The 23,864-nt window shown below is 45.4% G+C and overlaps 1 protein-coding gene across 5 annotated transcripts in view; it reads left to right on the forward strand.

Moving 5' to 3' along the window:
* SLC35F3 (solute carrier family 35 member F3) overlaps positions 1 to 23,864 on the forward strand; it is a 416,207-nt gene that overhangs the window by 304,884 nt on the left and 87,459 nt on the right. For all 5 annotated transcript variants that reach the window (XM_051820732.3, XM_089312289.1, XM_089312291.1 and 2 more), the window contains one exon: positions 18,299 to 18,623. In XM_051820732.3, coding sequence (XP_051676692.1) covers positions 18,299 to 18,623 — 325 coding nt within the window. The remainder of the gene's footprint in view (positions 1 to 18,298; positions 18,624 to 23,864) is intronic.

The raw sequence follows: 23,864 nt of genomic DNA on the forward strand, positions 1-23,864 counted from the left end.
TGGGTTAAAGGTGGTGGAATTTGAGGGACACATCAGTTGATTGGGGAATGAAGTGCAAGACACAATCATATTGGCCACATCCATGCAGGATATAGGGGAATCAGAAGAGAGTTCTAAACCACTAGGCCAGAGATCCCAGATAAAACGGCATCATGGAAGCCTTGGAAAGAAAGCTAAGAAAGAATGTTGCATCAAATGCGGCCAAGAGAGGATCATTTTGTAGAGTCAATGTTAAGTAGGTGCTGGTCTTCAAGCCTGATTCCAAGGAGTGAGTGTTTGCAGATGGGGAAACCATGGCAGGATACTTGTTCAAAGCATTTGTCAGTGGGAGAAGTTACACTTGGACAGATGTGAAGATCTTTTGAGAGCAGCCAGCATTTCTGTAAACTAGAGAAGGAGCCTGATTTCAGGACAGGGCTAAGGTTTCCCCGAGAGAAAGGTGATTATGCAGTGGTGGCCTGGAGGAGGCAGAGGGGCTTGGGAGGGCAGCACGAGACAGGTAAAGGGGGTGATTAGTCCTGAAAAGGAGCATGGGAAGAGATGATGCACAAAGACAGAGGAACCTGAGGCTGTGGAGGAGGAAAGCCAAGGACCTGTGCTGGTGACTTTGATCCTCTTTGTAACGAAGGAAGTGGAACCATCTGCCAAAAGTGATGGATGGGATGGAAGGCTTGAAGAGGTGGGAAAGGGTTCAGAGTAGCTCTGTTGGGAGAGCCAAGATGAGATTTAATTCTTAAAAGCCTTTTTGGCAAGTGATACATTTCACTGGTTAAGACATCTTGTAGCTTGCGGGGAAGGGTTTAGAAGGGGGAAGGCTGGCTGAGGTGTTGGGACCCCCCCCCAGCTCATTTCCCACTCCCCCATTGGCTAATTAATACATCAGACTCTCGGAACCTGGGCTTCTTTTTCTGAAAAGGGAGGAGATTAGAGTAGATCTTTTGTAGGCTTTTTCAGCAGGCACATTCTATGAGTCTATTAAGAAGCTTACTCATTAACGGATATTGATTTATCTGATTAAAACCCATCACTAGCTGTAGGCTACAGACCAGAGCTCTAAGGGATTGAGACCAGAAACTATAAGGAATCTAGCATGTGAGAGTATGTGTGTTTGTATGTGTGTGTGCTGGTCTTCAAGCCTGATTCCAAGGAGTGAGTGTTTGCAGATGGGGAAACCATGGCAGGACACTTGTTCAAAGTATTTGTCAGTGGGAGAAGTTGCACTTGGACAGATGTGAAGATCTTTTTTTTATTTTTTTATTTTTTTTATTTAGTAAATATAAATTTCCAAAGTACAGTTTATGGATTACATTGGCTCCCCCCCCCCATAATTTCTCTCCACTCGCACCCCTCCCATCTCCCACTCCCTCTCCCATTCCATTCACATCAAGATTCATTTTCAATTATCTTTATATACAGAAGATCGATTCAGTATATATTAAGTAAAGAGTTCATCAGTTTGCACCCACACAGAAACACAAAGTGTAAAAATACTGTTTCAGTACTAGTTATAGCATTACTTCACATTGGACAACACATTAAGGACAGATCCCACATGAGAAGTAAGTACACAGTGACTCCTGTTGTTGACTTAACAATTTGACACTCTTGTTTATGGCGTCAGTAATCTCCCTAGGCTCTAGTCATGAGTTGCCAAGGCTATGGAAGCCTTTTGGGTTCGCCGAATTCTATCTTATTCCGACAGGGTCATAGTCAAAGTGGAAGTTCTCTCCTCCCTTCAGAGAAAGGTACCTCCTTCTTTGATGGCCCCATTCTTTCCACTGGGATCTCACTCTCACTCACAGAGATCTTTCATTTAGGTCTTTTTTTTTTTCCCCAGGGTGTCTTGGCTTTCCATGCCTAAAATACTCTCATGGGCTCTTAACCATATCCAAATGCCTTAAGGGCTGATTCTGAGGCCAGAGTGCTATTTAGGACATCTGCCATTCAATGAGTCTACTGTGTATCCTGCTTCCCATGATGGATCATTCTCTCCCTTTTTGATTCTATCAGCTAGTATTAGCAGACACTATTCTTGTTTGTGTGATCCTTTTGACTCTTAGACCTATCAATGTAATCAATTGTGAACTGAAATTGATCACTTGGACTAGTGAGATGGCATTGGTACATGCCACCTTGATTGGATTGTATTGGGATCCCCTGGCATGATTCTAACTCCACCATTTGGGGCAAGTCCAATTGAGCATGTCCCAAATTGTAAGATGTGAATATCTTTTGAGAGCAGCCAGCATTTCTGTAAACTAGACAAGAATCCTGATTTCAGGCAGGGAGTGAGGTTTGGTATTTGATCAGGAGATGAAAAGAACTGCTACATGGATAAAACTTGCTCCACGAATCTTAGCAGCCAGAAGCCACTGCACTCTGGATGGACCCCAGGTGATGAGGTGATGCAAACAAAGATGCAGTAAAGCCTCAATAAGATGCAATGCAACATGCAAGCTAGACTTGGGGATGGCCCTGGATGTTTATTTATTTATTTATTTGAAAGACAGAGTTACAGAGAGAGGTAGAGACAGAGAGAGAGAGAGAGAGAGACAGGTCTTCCATCCGCTAGTTCACTCCCTAGATGGCCACAATGGCCGGGGCTATACCGATCCGAAGCCAGGAGCCAGAGGCTTCCTCTGGGTTTCCCACATGGTGGAGGGGCCCAAGGACTTGGACCATCTTCTACTGCTATCCCAGGCCATAGAAGAGAGCTGGATGGGAAGTGGAGCAGCAGGGACTAGAACCAGCGTCCATATGGGATGCCAGTGCTTCAGGCCAGGGCTTTAACTCGCTGCGCCACAGTGCCAGCCACCTCCTTTTTTTAAATATTTATTTGAAAGGTAGAGTTATAAAGAGAGGGATAAAAATATAACAAGGAGAGAGAGAGAGATCTTCCATCCACTGGTTCACCCCGCAGATGGCCACAACAGCTGGGGCTGGGCCAGGCTGAAGCCAGGATCCTGGAAATCCATCTGGGTCTTCATGGGTGCAGGATATCAAGCACTAAGGTCATCCTCTACTGCCCTCCCAGGTGCACCAGCAAAGAGGTGGCTCTGAAGTGGAGCAGCCAGGACTCAAACTGGTGCCCACATGAGTTGCCAGGGTCCCAGACAGCAACTCAACCCTCTGCACCACAATACCCAACCCCAGGTGTTTTTTTTTTAACTTTTATTTAATAATTATAAATTTCCAAAGTACAACTTTTGGATTATAGCGGATTTTCCCCCCATAACCTCCCTCCCACCCGCAACCATCCCATTTCCCCCTCCCTCTCCCATTCCATTCACATCAAGATTCATTTTCAATTATCTTTATATACAGAAGATCAATTTAGTATATACTAAGTAAAGATTTCAACAGTTTGCACCCACACAGAAACACAAAGTATAAAGTACTGTTTGAGTACCAGTTATACCGTTAATTCACATAGTACAACACATTAAGGACAGAGATCCTACATGAGGAGCAGGTGCACAGTGACTCCTGTTGTTGATTTAACAATTGGCACTCTTATTTATGGCATCAGTAATCACCCGAGGTGTTTTTATGTTACAGCCTCAATGCCCAGGGATGAGCTCTGCAATGCTACCCTCCATTGCTGAAAATTCATACCCTTGAGTGGGAAATGAAGGCAGGGGATCATATGCAACACCTTAAGATCAGTGCTACCTTGGTTCTTGAGAGTGAGTTCAATCCTGACTTCTAAATTTACAGCGATGGCTGAGAACTGGCGCATATATTTAGAAAACACTGTTTTGGGGGGCTGTCGCCATGACCTAGCGGGTAAAGCCACTGCCTCCAGTGTTGGCATCCCACATGGGCACCGGTTCGGATCCCAGCTGCTCCACTTTCCATCCAGCTCTCTGCTATGGCCTGGGAAAGCAGTGGAAGATGGCCCACGTGCTTGGGTCCCTGTACCTGCGTGGGAAACCTGGAGGAAGCTCCTGGCTCCTGGTTTAGGATCAGCTCAGCTCCAGTCATTGCAGCCATCTGGGGAGTAAACCAGCAGATGGAAGATGTCTGTGTGTGTGTGTGTGTGTGTGTATGTCTGCCTCCACCTCTCTATAACTCTGCCTTTCAAAGAAAGAATGAAACAAACACTGTTTTTCTGCAGGACACATCATGCAGTGGCCAAGGCCATCAGCTATGTGAGCGCCTGCTGTGTGTTGGAAAGCATAATGTGCACAGGGCGGGAGCAGGCTGAAATTCCAAGAGGCCGCACAGGCCACAACTAGCAGAGCAGGCGGATTAACAGGGATCCCTTAAGCTCCCATGTTTCCGGACCAAATGTTGACACACGGTGTTCTGTTCCCTCCTGAGAACAGACGTGGGCCCGTCCCCCAAAGTACAAACAGGATTACTTAAAGCTTATCCGGACCCAGTCAGTTCCTCACGAGTCGTAATTCGCCTTAGCTCCAGTGCAGCAGGTGATGTTACTGGGACGTGTGGGAGTGAAGTGGAAATTCCAGGGCCCTGAAACGGCCCTGACGGTGGGCTCGAGGCCGGATCGAGGCCGGCTCACAGCAGCTCTCAGACTGCCCCATGGGAGAACTGCAGGGGGATCACAAGAAAGCTGCACCACCCCCACTTCATCCCCAAAAGCAGCTGCCACACTTTCCCCTGTCTCTACCCTCTGATTCCAGCAAAGGTCGAAGCCGTTCTCAAGAGGCCCACAAGTGTGAGCTAGTATCTACTATTTCTAATCCTGTGTGATTATTTCTTCTCCTAATAGGTCTTCAGAATAAGCTTTCTGCCATCTGCGGCTTGTCATCCACACCCCGCACAGTGGCGCCTCCTAGCGGTGCCTCATGCCTTCACAGTCATGGCGCCCCCGCCGCTGCAACCTTGCGTCAGTCCGCACAGGCTGCCGGGATGACGAATCATAGTCGGCGTGGTTAAAAATACATGAGTGTATTTTCTCAGTCTAGAGGTTGGAGGTCTGAGATCAAGGTGCTCAGGGTCTGGGGAAGGCTCTTTTCCTGGTTGGCAGACGGCTGCCTTCACGCTGTGTCTTCATCTGGCCCCTTCTTTGCATAGGGCAGAGAGTGGGGTATAAGGGAAGAGTGAATTCATTCCGTCTTATAAGGTGACAAATCCTTTCAGATTAGAGCCCAAACTTGTGACTTCATTTTACCATAATTACCTTCCTTAGATGCCCATCTCCAAATAGCCACCCTGGATGTTAGGGACCCAACATTTGCAGGAACACATTCCTTCAGTTCCATAATACATTTCAGGATAGCAAACCCTAGCTAGAGTCCTGTACACGCTCTGGCTCTTCTAGGTTAAGAAATGTGGTCTGCGAATCTGTCCTCTGCGAATCTGAAGTACTGCTTCATGATGGGCAGTTCCAACTGATGTGGGCAGCGCCATGGCCCTGATCAGGAGCGAACAATGGCACCATCTTTTCCTGTTGCTGCTTTGGAATCAGACAGGCCCAGGTTGGTACTGCATCTCAGCAGTCCAGCCCACTGACCTGTGTGACCTTGGGACAGTGACTCTCAGTCCCAGCTGCCCAACTAATCATACTGACCACCAGCATAAGGGCAGGTGAAAAAGTACGTGCTGTCTAGACCAGGTGATTAACCAGCGCTTGTCCCTTTATTTTCCTATGCCCTTTCCTTATGCTTTACCCAGGGTCGGCATCCAGTTTCACTTATCCGTGAATTCCATTCTTTCCCTAGGACCAGCATTAGTTAGGAGTGGCTGGGCCCTCAGCCATAGATGAATAGTGGGAGTATTTTCTGACTCAAAGTCCAGGAATCCACACAGATGGTCTTGCAAGTAAGTACAAGTGGGCATGAGACATTGGGATATGGAAGTAAGGATCACTTTGGAAAAAACAGGGCATGTGGTGGCCTTATACATGTGACAGCTCCTTATGCAAGACTATTTCTTTCTTTTCTACTACTGCTTTTAAAAAAATACCCAGTAACACATAAATGCATTGAGCATGTATTCCATGAGTAGATGAGGTAACAAAGCCTGAAATGCATTTTGGCAGAGATAAGTTGTACTTGAAACAGCCATAAACAAAAGTGTTCTTTCAATCTCCTCATTTTGCAAAGGCTATTTAGTTTGGTGGTCAGACCCTGAGCTCATGTGTCCATCAGTGACCAAATAATGGGCAGTTGTGGGGCTGGTATTATGGTACTGCAGATTTGCTGTTGCTTACATTCCGTATCAGAGAGCCAATTTGAATCCCAGCTTCTCCATTTCTGGTGCAGCTTCATGCTAGCCTGCCTCGGAATGTAGTGGAAGATAGCTCAAGTGCTTGGGCCCCTGTTATCCATGTTGGGGACCCAGATGGAGTTCCTCACTCCTGGTTTTGACCTGGCCCAACCCTGGTGATTGCAACCATTTGGGAGATTAATCAGCAAATGAAGATCTCTCTCTCCCTCCCTCCATCCCTCCCTCCCTTCCTCTCTCTTTCTTTCTCTGTCTCACTCTTCCAAATAAATGATTAAATCTTTAATGAAATGAGATATTATTCATCAGGCACTGTATTTCCCTGAACAGTCCAGAAAAAAAAGAGGGGGCAGAGGTGAGGAATCTGATTGGCAGCGAGGAAGTGTCCCTGTTAGGACAGAATGAGAGGCACTTAACCCTCTAAGATATGGATACCTCAAGCACAGATACTTGGACAAAACAAGCTCTGCTAGGGAAGCACTGTATCTGTCTTGCATCCCAAGGTAGGTGTCAATGAAGATTTATTGAGAGAATGGCCTGAAAACTTACTTAGACCACCCAGGAGAAATATAAACATACATCCACACTAAGCCTTCCATGTGAATGTTCATAGCAGTGTTCTTCAGAGTAGCAAGACCTGGAAGCAACCTACCAGTCCTTCGATAGATGAATGGGTCAGCAAAGTCTGCACAATAGAGTACTATTCAGCCTGCACAGAATGAACTGCAGGTCCATGCTACCACGCACATGAGCCCACAGGCATTATGCTAAATGAAAGAAGTCAGCAACAGAAATCTACATTTCTACATGAAATGTCCAGGGTAGCAAACATATAGACAGAAATCATCCTTTTGGTTGCCTGAAGTTGAGAATGGGACTAGGAAGTGACAGTAACTGGGCACAAGGACTCCTTTGGCAGCAATAGAAATGTTCTGAATTGTATCATGGTGATAGTTTCACAAGTCTATTAATTTGCAAAAAAAAAAAAAAACTGACTTGTACATTTAAAATGACAGTTTTACAATATAAAATTTTATTTCAATATAGCTGTAAAAAATTGCATAGATCTTAGAATTGGAAGCTAATGCACAGGCATGTTTACATATCACCATGCCGTGGTATATCTATCATGCATGAGAGAGAACCTCCCCTACACACACACACACACACACACACCACATCACACAGCCCTTTCCCCTAAAAGCCCAATGGGAGCTCCTCCAGCAACAGAACTGGAGTCACCTGTCCCCCAACACTTCTGGGTGAATTAAATAGTGTACACAGAGCATGCAGAAGCGACACAGTGACAAGGAGATGCTTGCAAGACACCACCATTGCAGCATCTGACAGTACAACCGTAGTCTCTGCATTGCTCCCAGATTAGAATGTAAGGTACAGGAAGACCATAAACAGAGGAATTGTTAACAGGGAGGAGATGCTGGAGAGTGAGGGTGAGGGTGGGGGTGAGGGTCACCCGGCCGGGGAGGGAAATAGCACGACACTAATGCAGCATTGATTTTTTAAGTGAACTGCACTGCCTCTTTCAGCTCTGAAAAAGAGTGAAATCAAACACAGCAGCATCGCTGGACTTGCCATTTTGGTGGAGGCAGGTAGTAAGTGAAAGTTGCCTGCACTGGGCGAAGATTTGAAAAGCTTCTGAGAAGGAATACTGCTTCTCTCTGAAACCTGCTTTGGCATAAATAGTACAGCTCTTATGTACCTGAAAATGGGACAGAGTGCAGGATGACTTATGTGTTTCAGTAGTGGGGAAGAAGTGCATTTGCTAATGAGAATTGTTGTGGCTCAATATGTATTTGTCAACTGATTGTATTCACTTGGTATGAACATGGGTTTGCGCTTCCTCAATACAGTTGGTCAGTGGACTTTGGAATTTGCCCTAGTGCCTTTGGGAAACCTAGCAGTCACTTCTTTCTGCAGCGTGTCCACCAAAGCAAGACTGAGCAAGATGACAATGAATTAAGATCTCACCATCTTTCTCGGCACCACGGCCACCCCCGCCAGGCAGACCATATGCATTTGTGACCCTGAACTTTGTCCTTCCTTTCACTCAGAACCTTTCTACCCTCCAAGGCCAAGCCAGGCTTCTGCCTTCTGTGATTCTTCTGTTACCCCAGCGCACACTGGTCATGCCTTCTTCAGAATGCCTGTGATATAATCCACATCTCTTCATTTTTGCACGTGCCTGTCCTGTAACTCCTCCCTGGGTCTGTTTTGTCACTCTCAAGTAGACTGCATGTCTGAAGAACAGTGACAGTATTTGCATTTGTTTATAGACCACACAGAGCTCTTGGCACATGGCAGATGCTTCACAGCAAAATCCTGGCTGATTGAGATGCTCATGGGGTGCTGTGCACTGTGCGTAGCCCTTAAGGTTTGCAAAGTCTATGCCTCTGCATAGTACGTTAAATAAATGCATGACGAAACACAGTATGAGCCCAGATTTGCTGCGGGAGTGGGTTTGTGTGTCCCTGGATTCTGTTTGAGAGCTGTGTGTGTACGTGTATGTGCCGCACAGATACCAAAGATTAAAGAAAATGCAGCAGCAGAGTGCCAACGGTGATGGCTTGAGTGCTGAGTGTTATAGATTGCTTTCTCTTTTTGCTACTCAGTACTTTTGTAATGTAGTTATAAAGAATACTTTTATGTGAGCTAGGAGGTATCATGAAGTGTTGAGAATGAATGATATAGTGAATTTTTTTTTACAGGCAGAGTCTGACAGTGAGAGAAAGAGACAGAGAGAAAGGTCTTCCTTCCATTGGTTCACCCCCCAAATGGCTGCTTCACCGGCGCGCTATGCCGATCTGAAGCCAGGAGCCAGGTGCTTCTCCTGGTCTCCCATGCGAGTGCAGGGCCCAAGCACTTGGGCCATCCTCCACTGCCTTCCCAGGCCACAGCAGAGAGCTGGACTGGAAGAGGAGCAACCGGGATAGAACCGGCACCCCAACCGGGACTAGAACCGATGATGTTGGCGCCGCTGGCGGAGGATTAGCCAAGTGAGCCATGGTGCCTGCCGATATAGTGGAACTGATAAGTGATCAGAATTATATGAAGCTTAGTAGAGTTAAATAGGTGGTTTGTGATAGAATTAGGTTTGTCTATTATCCTATATTAGGCCTATGCCAGTGTTTCCCAAAGTGTGTTCCAGCATACATTAGTCTCAACTATGTTTAAATAATTTCATATACACATATATCTAAATAATATTAACATATCTGTTTATCTATTTGCATATTTTAATAAGCTGGGCAGCATAAATTCTATAGCAGCATCTCAGAAATCCACGTTGTGCCTTGGTCCTAAATGTTCCTACAAAAGAGGATCTTGTCTGTTCTGCTTGGTGGTTTCCAAACTTATCTGGTCATGTAATCCCTTTTTCTTATGATGCCTGTTACCTGCATTATGCTTTGGAAGATGTTCTCTCTCTTATATGTTGTTAATTTTAAATAATAGAATATTGAGTTTTATTTTGAATGTTCTTAATCTTTTGTGTATTATTAATGTTCCCTTCATTAGAGGATTCAGATCACAAAGTAAAGGAGTAACTTCTTTCCTCCACATGCCTAGAAGCATCGTACCAGTACAAAATTACATAATTGGGTGATTTTCTCTTCCATTGTAGAAGCCATGTGGCATCATTGCTTAGTTCTCCTCTGAGCTTTAAAGCCCAAATTGCTGTAATGAAAACATTAAATGAAGAACATGCTGTGAGCTGGAATAGATTCAGCCTCCCCCAAAGTCCATTCTTCAACTGGAAGTTATTGTTGGGGAGCTCTATTTTATTTCTGCATGGATTTTTTTTTCAAATCCACTGTCATCTTTTTCAGTGTGAGTTTTTGATAGCGATGCCTCCTTCCCTGAAGACACCTTGTAAATTATCCCATTCATGAAAGGCGGTAGAGGCAAATCCGACATGGCAGGTAAATCAGCATGTAAATTGAAATGTACCTGCTTCCATCTGAAATTGAATTTTCCCTGAGTTGTGGAAATTCACTGGGAGAAAAGTCCAAAAGTCCAGGTGGGAGGGCCTGCAGCATAAGCATGGGACTCTGGCTCCCTTTTCGCTGTCCTGCGCTTCTCCCTTCCCTGCAGCCCAGGCAGGAACAGACAACCTGGCAGAAGCTCAGAGAGTAGCCACACATTTGGATTTCCAGGGCTTTCCGACCAGGATTTGTCCATGCATGAACAGGCGGAGAACAAAGAGATGAAGTATTAATAAAGTAGGTAATGAAGCCCAATAGAGATGCTGCCAAACAGGATTTGAGACATTAAAGCACTTTTCTCTCTCCTTGCTTAGGTTCACCTTTCTCTAAGGCAGCTGCAGCCACTAGCACTAAATGATGGGATTAGCTAACACCTGTGTACCAGCCCACGTGGAATCAAGATTTTGCCTCATAGAATTATAATGTTTCAGAAAGTATGGCATACAAAGCTCGACTTGGTGGTATTAAAGTTCTTAGATTATTACTAAGTTTGAACAATATAGAGTGAATACATTTGGTCCCAATAGACTCGGTACTCGTTGTCTGTATTCCAACAGTGAAGATGGCCTCTTGGGCACCCCCCTGTAGCTCAGTACCAGGCAGAAAACATCAAAGGCAAGTGTGAGACCTTCTGGACATCTACATCTGTAGATAGTTACACCAGGTGACTGGTATGGCCACAATCATGAATGGAAAGGCCAGCCTGCCATGAGCTGCAGCCTGGCTTCCAGAAATCTGCCCCCTCCCACTCCCCCTGTCCCCCATCCCAGTGGTGTGTCCCTGTCTGTGGCCTTTCACACCCAGCTGTTGACCTTGTGACTTGTAAGCAAAGCTGCAAAGTGGGCCTGGAGGCCATCAGCAGGAAGCCAGGAAAGCAAACAGAAAAATGCAGAGGAAGTCCATTTTCTGCTGTATATGTGAAACAAGAGTGTCTTGGTCTCCATGCCATTAAGTAACAGGCAGGGGGGAATTTGTATCAGCTGCTGGGACCTTTCAGAGGCCATGGCCTGTGACCTCCTCCAATAGGAATCCCAAGTTTTTAGCCTGTCCTGTGCCCAGAAGCAGCTCAGTGTGTGCAAGCAGACATAAACCAGAGTGCAAACAGTTCAGCCAGGCTGTATGTTCTGGGGGAATGCTTCAAACACACACTCGGACTTGCAGGATTAAGATGGCAGAGTAGGGAGGGAGCCTACTGCTCTAGTCTAGGAGAAGACAATTCTAAAAAAAGTGGAGAGAGTGCAGTATCAGGGAAGAGTTAGGGAGAAAATGGCAGAGGAAAATCCACACAAATTAGAGGGACACAGTGGATCTGCATAGAGGTTGTGGACATGCACAACTCAGGACCCCCAACAGACAGCCTCAGCACCAGTTTTGGAGAGTGAGGTGAGACCAGACTGCACCCAGCCCAAGCCACTGGCGATAAAGTTGCAGGAAAAGCCTGGAGGGAATCCGGCTTGGAATCCTGTGGGAGACAGTGTACCTGCCAAACTAGAGGAGAAAAAAATGGAGGGCACGTTTATCTTGCCCTGATCACCCTCCAACAGCGCCCTGGAACAAGCCAATAGAGCAAGTGCCATTTTGGACATACATACCAGCTGCGTTAGCTCACGTTTGCGCTCAGGAACCAGCTGAGTGGAGACTCCTAAGTCTGGCAGGGAGAACTGACAGGGGCCTGGGTGCTTGTGACTGTGGAAGGCTTGTGTGCTGGCACTGTGAAAACAGTGAGACTGCAGAACTGTGAAAGCACTGAGGCTGCGTGGGAAGGCTCAGGGTGTGGCTGGGACTTTGTGCAGTCACTGTGGGAGGCTCCACACGTTCAGGGATCCCTGGTTCCTTAATGAGGGACATCGCCAGGGAATCTTCTTACACTGACGACTGCACAGATCCTTTGTGTGGTCCTTGTGGAAGCATGGATGAATATTAAACCCACTGGAGCTAGTGCCCAGCCACTGGTCTTCTTTGAGGAGAGCAAATGAGCTGAGTCTATGGTAGCCAATGGAGCAAAATAAACCTCCCATCTGATTATAAAAAAAGAGGAGATTTACCTCGCCCAACCTGGCTGTCACCTCAACATTCCCTTCACCCTAGAGCACTGAACAGAGCTCCCTGGTGACAGCGACCACACACCTCTAGGTATCCACTGCAAGTAGACACTCCACTAATCCACACAGACATAGTCTAAAGATAAAAGCCACCACAGCAAAACACACACACACACACACAAAACACAAAGAAGAAACCAACGAGTATCTCCACAAATGTCAAATAATACACGCAGCAACTCAAGAAACAAGAATAAGGAACACAACATGATGCCCCCCAAAGAATACAATACTTCAATACTAGACTGTGAAATGAAGGAATTTAAGAAATGGCAGAAGTGGAATTCAACAAATTGATTGTAGGATTACTTAGAAGTAATCAGAAGCAAATGCACAAACTAATAAATCTGTACATGCCATGAAAGGAAATTTCTCCCATGTAATTGAGATCTTAAAGAGAAAACAAAATGAAATATTGGAAATGAAGAATTCAATAGAACAAATAAAAAATGCAGTGGAAACCTGAACAACAGGATCTGTTAAGCAGAGGAAAGAATATCAGATTTAGAAGACAAATCACAGGAAATTATACAGTCAGACAAAAAAACAAAATTAGAAATCTAAACACTGTTGGGAATCTACAGGATACTATCAAACGACCCAACATACAGGTTAAAGGAGTTCCTGATGCCATGGAAGAGAGATAGGATTAGAAGGCCTTTTTAGTGAATTAATACCAGAAACTTCCCAAATTTGAAGAAAGGGACATCCAAGTACAGGAAGCACATAGAAATCCTAATAGAGATGACCAGAAAAGATTGTCACCACGACACATTGTAATCAAACTCTCCAGAGTAAAACATAAAGAAAAAATTCTAAAATGTACAAGAGAGAAATGCCAGATTATTTTTAGAGGATCTCCAATTGGACTCACAGTGGACTTCTCATCAAAAACCCTACAATCTAAGAGAGAATGGCAAGATATATTCCAAATCTTAAGAAAAAAACTTTCAACCAAGAATATTGTACCCTACAAAGCTTTCATTTATAAATGAAGATGAAATAAAGACCTTCCATAACAAAGAGAAATTCAAAGACTTTGTCACCACCCATCCAGCATTGCAACAAATACTTAAGGATGTGCTGCACACAGAAACACAGAAACATGGTCATCACTACGAAAAAAGGTAATGGAAGAAAATCTCCCAGTAAAAGAACAAAGGAAATCCAAGGTTAAAAAAAATACAAATATTTACTGAAAAATGTCAAGGCAAAGTCATTACTTATCAATTCTTCTCAAGTTACTCAAAACAATTGAAAGGGAGGGAATGCTTTCTATGAAGCCAACATCACCTTAATTCCTAAACCTGAAAAAGATGCAACTGAGAAAGAGAACTACAGACCATTTTTCCTGATGAACATAGATGCAAAAATCCTCAACAAAATTCTAGCCTATCAAATCCAATAACATATCATACAGATCATTCACCCAGACCAAATCGGATTTATTCCTGGCATGCAGTGATGGTTCAACATTTGCAAATCAATGTGATACATAACATTAACAAACTGAAGAACAATATATGATTATCTCAATAGATACAGAGAAAGCATTTGATAAAATACAACACCCTTTCATGATGAAAACCCTAAGCAAATTGGGTATAGAAGGAAATTCTCTAAACGCATCAAGGCAATCATTGGTGAACCCACAGCCAGCATCCTATTGATTGGGGAAAAGTTGAAAGCATCCCCACTGAGATCTGGAACCAAACAAGGATGCCCACTCTCACCATTGCCATTTAATATAATCCTGGAAGTTTTAGTCAGAGCCATTAGGCAAGCAAAAGAAGTCAACAGGATACAAATTGGGAAGGAGGAAGTCAAACTATCCCAATTTGCAGATGACATGATTCTATATATAGGGGATTCAAAAGACTCCACTAATAGACTATTGGAACACATAGAAGAGTTTGGTAAAAATAGCAGCATTTAAAATCAATACACAAAAATCAACAGCCTTTGTATACAAAGACAATGACACAGTTGAGAAAAAACTTCTAAGATCAATTCCATTCACAATAGCTACAAAAAATACCTTGGAATAAATTTAGCCAAGGATGTCAAAGATCTCTATGATGAGAATTACAAATCATTAAAGAAAGAAATAGCAAACAATACAAAAAATGGAAAAATCTTCCATGTTCATGGATTGGAAGAATCAATATCCTAAAAATATCCATACGTCTGAAAACAATTTACAGATTCAACGTGATACCAATCAAAATTCAAGGACATTCTTCTCAGATACAGAAAAAATGATGTTAAAATTCCTATGAAAACACAGGAGATCCCAAATAGCTAAAGCTATATTATAAAAAAAAAGAAGAAGAAAGAAAGAAAGCCAGACACAATATCAGATTTCAAGACCTACTACAGGGCAGTTATAATCAAAACAACCTGGCATTGGTACAAAAACAGATGAGTAGATGAATGGAACAGAATAGCAACACCAGAAATCACTCCAAATATTTACAACCAACTTATCTTTGACAGAGAAGCTAAAATCAATCCCTGGAGAAAGACAGACTCTTCAACAAATAATGATGGGAAAACTAGATTTGCACATGCAGAAGTGTGAAACAAGACCCCTACCTTACACCTTACTCAAAAATCCACTCAAAATGGATTAAAGACCTAAATCTATGACCCAATACTATCAAACTATTAGACAACATGAGGAAACCCTGCGAAACATTGGCACAGGCAAAGAGTTCTTGGAAAAGACCTCAGAGGCACAAGCAATGAAAGCCAAAATCAACAAATGGGATTATATAAAATTGAAAAATAAACAGGAAAATGAAGAAACAACCAACAAAATGGGAGAAATTATTTGCAAACTATTCACCTGGTAAAGGTTTAATAACAAGAATATATAAAGAGATCAAGAAACTCCACAACAACAAAACAAACAACCCAGTTAAGAAATGGGCCAAGGACTTAAACAGACATTTTTCAAAAGAGGAAATCTAAATGGCCAACAGACACATGAAAAAATGCTCAGGATCACTAGTTGTCAGGGAAATTCAAATCAAAACCACAATGAGGTTTTACCTCACTCCAGTTAAGATGGCTTTCATATAGAAGTCAACTGGCAAGGATGTGGGGGAAAAGGTACCCCAATCCACTGTTGGTGGGAATGTAAATTGGTAAAGCCACTATGGAAGACAGTATGCAGATACCTCAGAAACCTGAATATAGACCTACTGTATGACAACAGTCATCCCACTCCTGGGAATTTACCCAAGAGAATTGAAATCAGTATATGAAAGAGGTATCTGCACCCCCATGTTTATTGCAGCTCAATTAACAATAGCTAAGACATGGAATCAATCCAAATGCATATCAACTGAAGACTGGATAAAGAAATTATGGGATATGTACACTATTTAATACTATACAGTCATCAAAAAAATGAAGTGCAGTTATTTACAACAGAATGGATGAATCTGGAAAACATCATACTTAGTGAAATAAGCCAGTCCCAAAAGGACAAATACCATATGTTCTCCCTGATCTGTGTGAACTAATAGAGCACCTAAAAGACAATCTGTAGAAGTGAAATTGACATTCTGAAGCAATGACTTGAACAGCCCTTGTCTCAACTGTTGAGGAGCTGTTTTTGTTTGTTTTTTTGTTTTTTGTTTTTTTTTTGGTTTTTGTTTGTTTGTTTGTTTTTTTGACAGGCAGAGTGGACAGTGAGAGAGAGAGACAGAGAGAAAAGTCTTCCTTTTCCATTGGTTCACCCTCCAATGGCTGCCGCGGCCAGCGCACCACACTGATCCGATGGCAGGAGCCAGGTACTTATGCTGGTCTCCCATGGGGTGCAGGGCCCAAGGACTTGGGCCATCCTCCACTGCACTTCCCTGGCCACAGCAGAGAGCTGGCCTGGAAGAGGAGCAACCGGGACAGAATCTGGTGCCCGGATCAGGACTAGAACCCGGTGTGCCAGCGCCGCAAGGTGGAGGATTAGCCTAGTGAGCCGCGGCGCTGGCCAAGGAGCTGTTTTTTTAAATACTATTTGTTGAACTCTTTACGTAACATAGAGTTAAACATACATGCATAAAGTCTCTTGAAAATAGATCTCAGTAAAAAATGAAAGTGAGAATAAGAGAGTTAGGAGGAAGAGGGGTGAGAGTATGGGTGTGAGGGCAGGCATGGTGGGAAGAATAACCATGTTTCTAAAGTTGTAATTATGAAGTGTATGAAGTTTGTAACTGTAAAGCTGTATAGTTCTGCATACATTCCTACAGACTTACAATTAAAAAACTTGACATGGGACCCCAAATCCCCATAGGCTGGGTGGTAAAATACCATCTAAAGTGTTAAAGTGATCATATGGATAGGATTGAGTGTCTGGTAATAATAACAGATAGAATTAAAAAGTAGTGAATGCTCTAACATGAGAAGCAGTTCACACAGCAGATTCATAGAATGACAATCGCTTTAAGTAGCACTCTGACCTCAGAATCAGCCCTTAAGGCATTCTGGTGGCTGAAATGCCCATGAGAGCATTTCAGACATAGAAATCCAAGACAGTGTGGCAAAAAAATGTCCTACATGAAGGACCTTGGTGGGCGAGACCCCAGTGGAAAGAAGTGGTCATCAAAGTAGGATGTACTTTTCTCAGAAAGTAGGAGAAAACTTCCACTTTGCTTATGGCCTTGTCTAAATACTGATGGAGTTTGTGGGTTTGTGGGTTCAGAAGGCTTCTCTAGCTTTGGCAGCTCATGTCAGAGCCTTGGGTGATCACTGACGTCATACGTAATAGTGTTAATTGTTAAGTTAACAACAGGAGTCACTGTGCACTAACTCCCCATTTAGGATCTCTGTCCTCAAAGAGTAGTTTTATAGTTATGTCTAAGTGCTTGCAAAAGATTTATCATTCTTGGGTGCTTCTTTAAAGTGAATTAAGTTTCTGGCCGTCACCGTGGCTCAATAGGCTAATCCTCCAACTGCAGCACCTGCACACCGGGTTCTAGTCCCGGTCAGGGCACCAGATTCTGTCCCGGTTGCCCCTCTTCCAGGCCACCTCTCTGCTATGGCCTGGGAGTGCAGTGGAGGATGGCCCAGGTACTTGGGCCCTGCACCCGCATGGGAGACCAGGAGAAGCGTGGTGTGCCGGCTGCAGCGCACGGGCCGTGGCGGCCATTGGAGGGTGAACCAACGGCAAAAGGAAGACCTTTCTCTCTGTCTCTCTCTCTCTCTCATTGTCCACTCTGCCTTTCAAAAAATAAATAAATAAAAAATAAAGTGAATTAAGTTTCTAAAAAAAAAGGGAGTGAAATTAACTTCAAGATGCAATGACCTTGAACAGCTCGTGTCTCTACTGTTGAGAAACAGTTTTTTGTTTTTGCTTTTCTTATGCAAACTGTTGAATTCTTTACTTAGTATGGAATTGGTCATCTGTGTATCAAGTTAATCAAAAACGAATCTTACTGGAGAATGGGGCTGTGGAAGGAAGAGGAAGGAGGGGGAGAGGTGGAAGGGGGGGTGGGAGGGCAGCTATGGTGGGAAGAATATTCCTAAAGCTGTATTTATGAAATGTATGAAATTTGTATTCCTTAAATAAAAGGTTTCTTTGGGAAAAGTTAAAAGAAGTGACTTACAAAACATTTTTAATATTTTTGCATATATCATAAATAAAACACAAATAAAACACACACCCACACAAACATCCCTATTGAATTAAAATTCTGATGGAGGGGTGTGGCCTATGATTCTGCATTTCCAATACGCTCCCCAGGGGAGGCAGGCAAACGGTCTGTTCATGCTGCTGGGTCCAGGGACAATACTTAGGGAGCCCATGGTCTGGTGGATAAGAAACTCCATGCAAACGTCTTCCATGTGAGTTCCATGTCACATGTTTGCCCCCTCCCGAAAGCTGCCCCTGTGCCTGCCATCTCTCCCTGTCCCCCAGGTGGCCAGCTACCGCTCACCCGCTGGCCACGAAGGGCAGGTGAATGTCTGCAGCCCGGTTAACCGCACCCTTCTCTTCCCTAGGGGAGGAGCGCCCCCGAGACTCCCCGGGCCCGGCGGAGGCCCAGGCGCCGGCCGGGACGGAGACTGGCGGCAGGACGAGCCAACGTTGCTGGACGTGCCCCCGGGCGCAGCTCAGGAAGATTTTCTGGGGTGTGGCGGTCGTGCTGTGCGTGTGTTCCTCCTGGGCGGGCTCCACGCAGCTCGCCAAGCTGACCTTCAGGAAATTCGACGCGCCCTTCACCCTCACGTGGTTTGCCACCAACTGGAACTTTCTGTTCTTCCCGTTGTACTATGCGGGGCACATCTGCAAGTCTGCGGAGAAGCAGTCGGTGAAGCAGAGATTCAGGTAGGCGCCTCCTGGCTGGCGGCCCTTATACCAGCCCCCATGCTGCTCTGGGCTGCCCCTCGGTGGCAGACGCCGGCATTGGCCGGTGGGAGCAAGCGGTGAGATAACCGCAAATGCACCTGCTCTCTGAGGCCTCAATTCTCTCAGCTCTCGCTGGTGAATGCCTCCGTTCTCTGCCTCCTGCCCCTCTCAGCCCTCGGAGCTCCATTACGAGAAACAGGAGCGGGCAGGTGGTCGCTTGTAGTTCTCAGAAAGAGTAGAGATGGGAACAGAACTTTGCGCCTCAGGTGAGGTACAGACCATGAGTCTTTGGAGTCGAGTGACTTGGCTGCTTCCTGTAGCTTACCTCCCTCTTGGGATTTTCCCCAAAAGGGCTTCCTTTTGGTTCTGTCTTTAACCCATGACGTTCCTTCCTTCAAGAATGTGATAGCGTGGGGCTGAAGATTGATCAGAAAGTGTGGTGATGGAAACCAAGGTAGTGTCTGGCCTTTGTTGGTGGTGGTCATTCCTGCGGAGTCCATTGGAGTGCCATCCCTTTCGAAACGAAGCCGGAAACCCTGACCTCAATCCCCTACTTCGGTATACAGCAGGGTTCCCAAGGGCTCCCCAGGAGCCTCACATTGCTTCTGTTGACCCATGGAGCCCATCAGTGCCTCTAAGTTCCCTGCATGTTTGCCCAGGTTGGAGGCCCTCCACGGGCTGTGTCAAGAGGCCTCGCCAGAAAAAAAAAAACAGGGAAGAATGCCGGCCAAATTGATAAGTAGGCCTTGAAAGCTTCTCTTTGATCAGTCCCAGAGGTGAACACACATGGCCAATCAGAGACTGCTTACTCCTCCACTGCTTACTCCTCCTCCCCACTCCACCGAACACCCCCTCAAACTGCCGCTTCCCATTTACTGTCTGCTTCAAACTTCAGCAGAGTTCTGGAGTTGCCCTTGGAAGACAGAGATCACTAAAAACATCTCTGGGCCAAGGGGCAAAGAGGTCTGGGAATGGAAGTCTCGATTTGGAACAGAATTTCTCTGTGGACTCCACCTTGTGCAATTACAGGTGGAAGTACAGGTGTTGTGCTGTTTTCACGTGCAGAAGCAATTTGGCCTGGCTCCTGTAAAAGGACAACTTGTAAATCAGAATGCAGATTCTAGAGGAAAGAACTCTGGTTCCGGAGTCAGTCACAGGCTCGGCCTCCTGTGCCCCCCTTAGTAAAATGGATTTGGAGCAAATTCTGGAGACAAGGCAGGCAGGGCAGGGAGTGTTGAGACGTAGAGCAATTCCCCGCGGACCGGCCAGAAATTGCTAAGAGGCACTTAAGCACCTCTTCTGAATAGCAGCCAAAAACAGAGGAAAGCAAACAGATTTAGAAACACTGATAGGGGCCCAGATTGTCCCAACAGCAAGAATAAAGTGATGGCCTGCTTCTAGTCGAGCAAAAAGCAAATGTTCAGTAAATGATGTATTTAAGAGTCGGTAGCCCTAAGTGTGTTTAACTTGTAATGAGAAATTTGTCTTTCTTTAAACTGGCCCATAAATATGCACAAATTTTATGTGTCTCTTAAAAAAATTTTTAACAGGCTAAATTAATATGTTGGTGCCTGTGATGAAATGCCAGAAGCGAGCTGAGCTGATGCACCCTTCTTTGAGAAAGAATTATTAGAAGAGAAGATGGAAAGCTCCTTCACTGTACCTTTAACCATGCAGGCCAAAATAGTGCCACGAACACCCACATCGGGTAGCACTGGCTGCTGTCCCAGACATGTGCCATGGCCATTGCCTGTCTAGATGAGGCTGTCACTGCCAGCCCCAAGGGCAGGCCCAGCACTAGGTAAGCTATGGTGCTGAAAATCCACCCTCTACAATTATAGTTGGAAGTGCAAGTGTTGTGCTTTGTTCATATTCAGAAGGAACTTGGCCTGGCTCCTTTAAAAGAACTTGATAATCAGAACATAAATTCTAGAGGAAGGGGCTCTGATGGAGCTTGAGTTGAATCACATGATCAATTTCCTGTGCCCCCCCTCCCCCCTTACTGACATGGATTTGGAGCAAATTCTGGAGGGAATTCACAGAGGGAATCAAACTCAGGGGTGGTTAAAAGGGCAAGGCAGAAAAAAATGAGAGGTCACGGAAGGGGATTAGTTACGCTTAGAAAACCATTAGCACCTTAGTTTCAGTCTATTATTTTTCTATAAAAAGTGTTCCCAGAGAATCATGAAAGAATTCCAGTGACTGCTGTGCTGACTGGGGAACAATGGTGGGGGTGGGAGATAATTCTAACTTGATGGGTGAGTCCAGTTAAAACCTTGCCGGGTTGCTATCATAACACTTAGCTCCACCTCTTAAAAACTCTTTCTGATTCTAAGTTGTGTTTCTTTGTGGCTGAGCACAGCTGCTGGTTTACCAGATGATTACTAGATGTGTCAATCAGGTCATGAATGCCATGGGAGGGATGAAGAGAGATTCTTTCTCCAACAAGGGAGAGAAAAATTTCAACATCACAAGCCTTCCTTAGGAAATCACGACTCTGTCGCAGCCCAGATTGGGAGTACTTTAAACACACTTTAAATTCTCAATTCTCAGAAATTGAGGGAAGCTGAAATCACATCTTCCATCATCTAGCTTTTATCCAAATTAATGTCAGAGACATTCAGAGTGAGCTGAGGTGATGTGTCTCTTGGCTAAGAGCATGTAGGCAAGGAGTTGAGAAGAGGAGACAAGGAGAAACGTGTTCCACAGAGAGAGAAGCTGGACAGATGAGCCAGCTTTTCTTGTAGTTACCACCACAAAGTCAAGTGGAACCTTCTTTTCTCCATGTCTGCCTGAGCTGCTTCTCCAAAGTGAGCCTAGCATACAACTGCAAGCACCTGGCCAGGCCTCAGGTCTTGCTGGAGATCCACTCACATTGACTAGAGCTGGGTGGGAACAAGAATCGGCTTTCCTGACCAACTCCTAGGAGATTCTGGGTACTGCTGGCCCACAGAGGCTGCAGTTGGTATCAACTACAGGTTTTTTAAAATACTACCAGTCTGACCAAATGTGAGAAGCAGGCCTCACCTCGCCACCTACGACTGACTCTTTGTGGGGGCCCAGAGAATGTTTGAGTCCTAGTCCTCCATCACTTGTAAGGGGAGATGATGTGGGCACCGCATTTAAGCTTTGGGAGCTTCAGATGCCCATTTGCAAATGGAATGCACCACCTTGCACAAGATTTCTGTGTGAGCCAATGAGACACCCTGTATGAAAGTGCCCTGTGAACCCTAACACGCCACATACATGCCAGGGGCCAACTCCGCATTGTGATCTCTGTGGGTTGTTTCAGAGGATGTAGTCCATGCTTTTTTCTTCATCGGCTATCTCTTGATGGTTCATTTAAACTACCCGAATGTTAACCTCTACAGTACCTTGCAAGTTCTCATCTTGAAGAAATTTAGCCCTGGCAGCTGCACAGAGAATACTAGAATGCTAACCAGAGCTTCTCCTGATCAGACACTATGGTTGGGAATTAGAGTATGAATGGGAGAACTTCTCAGCCTGACCTATTGGGTTTTCAGGCCCTGCCTTGTGGTCTGTCTAGCAAGCACCCCAACCATCCTGGGGTTCAGCAAGCTCCTCCTTTTCCTCATGATTGTTACCCCACCCTCGTCTTCCCTGTGTCTCACTGACAGCTGGCCTCAGGGGTGCTCTGAGAACTTGGGTCTACAGAGACACTTGACACTATGGGAACTGGTCTCCTGGATAGTTGTGCACCTGGGAAAGGTGAAGGGAGGAGACTATGTCAGGTGCACGACCCTGGAAAAACTGTCCTGGGCAGGGATAACAATGCACGACATCCCAGACCCTCTTTCCCTGGGAAGACGGGATAGGAAGATAGCGTCTCAGGTACAAGAAGCTGCCACAGTCAGTGGAAATCAGGCTGCAACAGACCTGGGGCATTTGCAGTCTTGTCAGAAAGTCTTCCAGGAATTCCCAGCAGCAGTGAATTGCTTTCAAAAGCAAATATGAGGATCTTCTGAGGCTGCCAGACGAAGGAAGGATACAGTGGTGACAGGTGTTTTCCTCTGCCTTTTCTAGTTCCAGGCTTCTGTGTGACAGCCAATTGATTCTGCTTCAGTGTCTGGGGACAAGAAGGGGGAAAGGGGAGTTTGGCTGCCTTTCATCTTAGATCCTGCAGGGCCCCGTGCACATATCCAGCTGCACAGACTCAGGCAGGAGCTGTCTTGGGTCTGTAACATTCATGCACCACTCCAAGCTTGAAGAGCTGAATAGAGCAGTTGCAATCTGGATATTGCAGATCTGCTGTAGGTGAGGATTAAGGGATATGCTGAGGAATGCTTCCTTTCCTCAAGGAGCCCAAGACCTGGTAAGGTGGTCAGATGATCAGATAAGATAGTGAGATACACAGGGGAGTCAGGGCGGAGGCCCACGTGCATGTGACCTAGGGCAAGGTGGAAGGTTTCTTAGAGGAAGTGAGCTAGGAACAGCTTCCTTCAGAATGGGTAGGGGGTTCTCTAGGGGCTACAAGAGGAGATCCAGAACATTCTGGGCAGATGTATTGTCCTGGAAAAGCACAGAGGGTGGAGCCAGATCTGTGTTGTGTGTATGGAGCCTGAGGGAGCTCTCCCTGGGGTACAGGAGGTGAGGGAGGTCAAAGAGCAGACCTGGCAGTTAGGCCAGACAGACTATGGCGAGCCTCCCGCACCATGCGGAGGAATTTCGGTTCTGGCATGAAGATTGGCTGCAGCTTCTGGAGCCATGATCAAGTTAAAACTTCAGAAATGCCGTTCCTCCAGCTCTGTCGAGGAGGCAAGGCTGGAGGTTGGTGCAGTTTGCCAAACATGTGTGTGACACAGATGTTGTTCCTGATCCTAAGGACCTCACAACCTAGTGGGAGAGAGGCCCACAAAGAAAATGAAAGGGCAGATGGGGAGGAGGCTGGTCAGGAACTGGGGGCAGACAGCTTGGCTGTGGCTTGGGTGTGAGGACAGAGCAGGGAATATTTTAGGTTCAAAAGTTACACAGAGGCCCGGATGAGAAGGACTTTGGGCACATGATGGGGTGCTGGGCCTTACTCTCTAGACAACAGGAGACTTCTAAAATTTGAGGGGAGGCTTGTTCTAATCAGAGCTGCTTTGAACAGTAGGAGTCATGGTACGAATTATGTAACTAGTACAGCATATGTTCCATTTCACAGAAGAGACCCGGTGACTGCTAGAGGTTTGGGGGGGGAGGGGGATGTGGGTGGGGGTG

Source organism: Oryctolagus cuniculus, chromosome 13 (genome assembly GCF_051225735.1).
Source record: "Oryctolagus cuniculus isolate XC-2025 breed Fujian yellow rabbit chromosome 13, ASM5122573v1, whole genome shotgun sequence".
NCBI classification, from domain to species: domain Eukaryota; kingdom Metazoa; phylum Chordata; class Mammalia; order Lagomorpha; family Leporidae; genus Oryctolagus; species Oryctolagus cuniculus.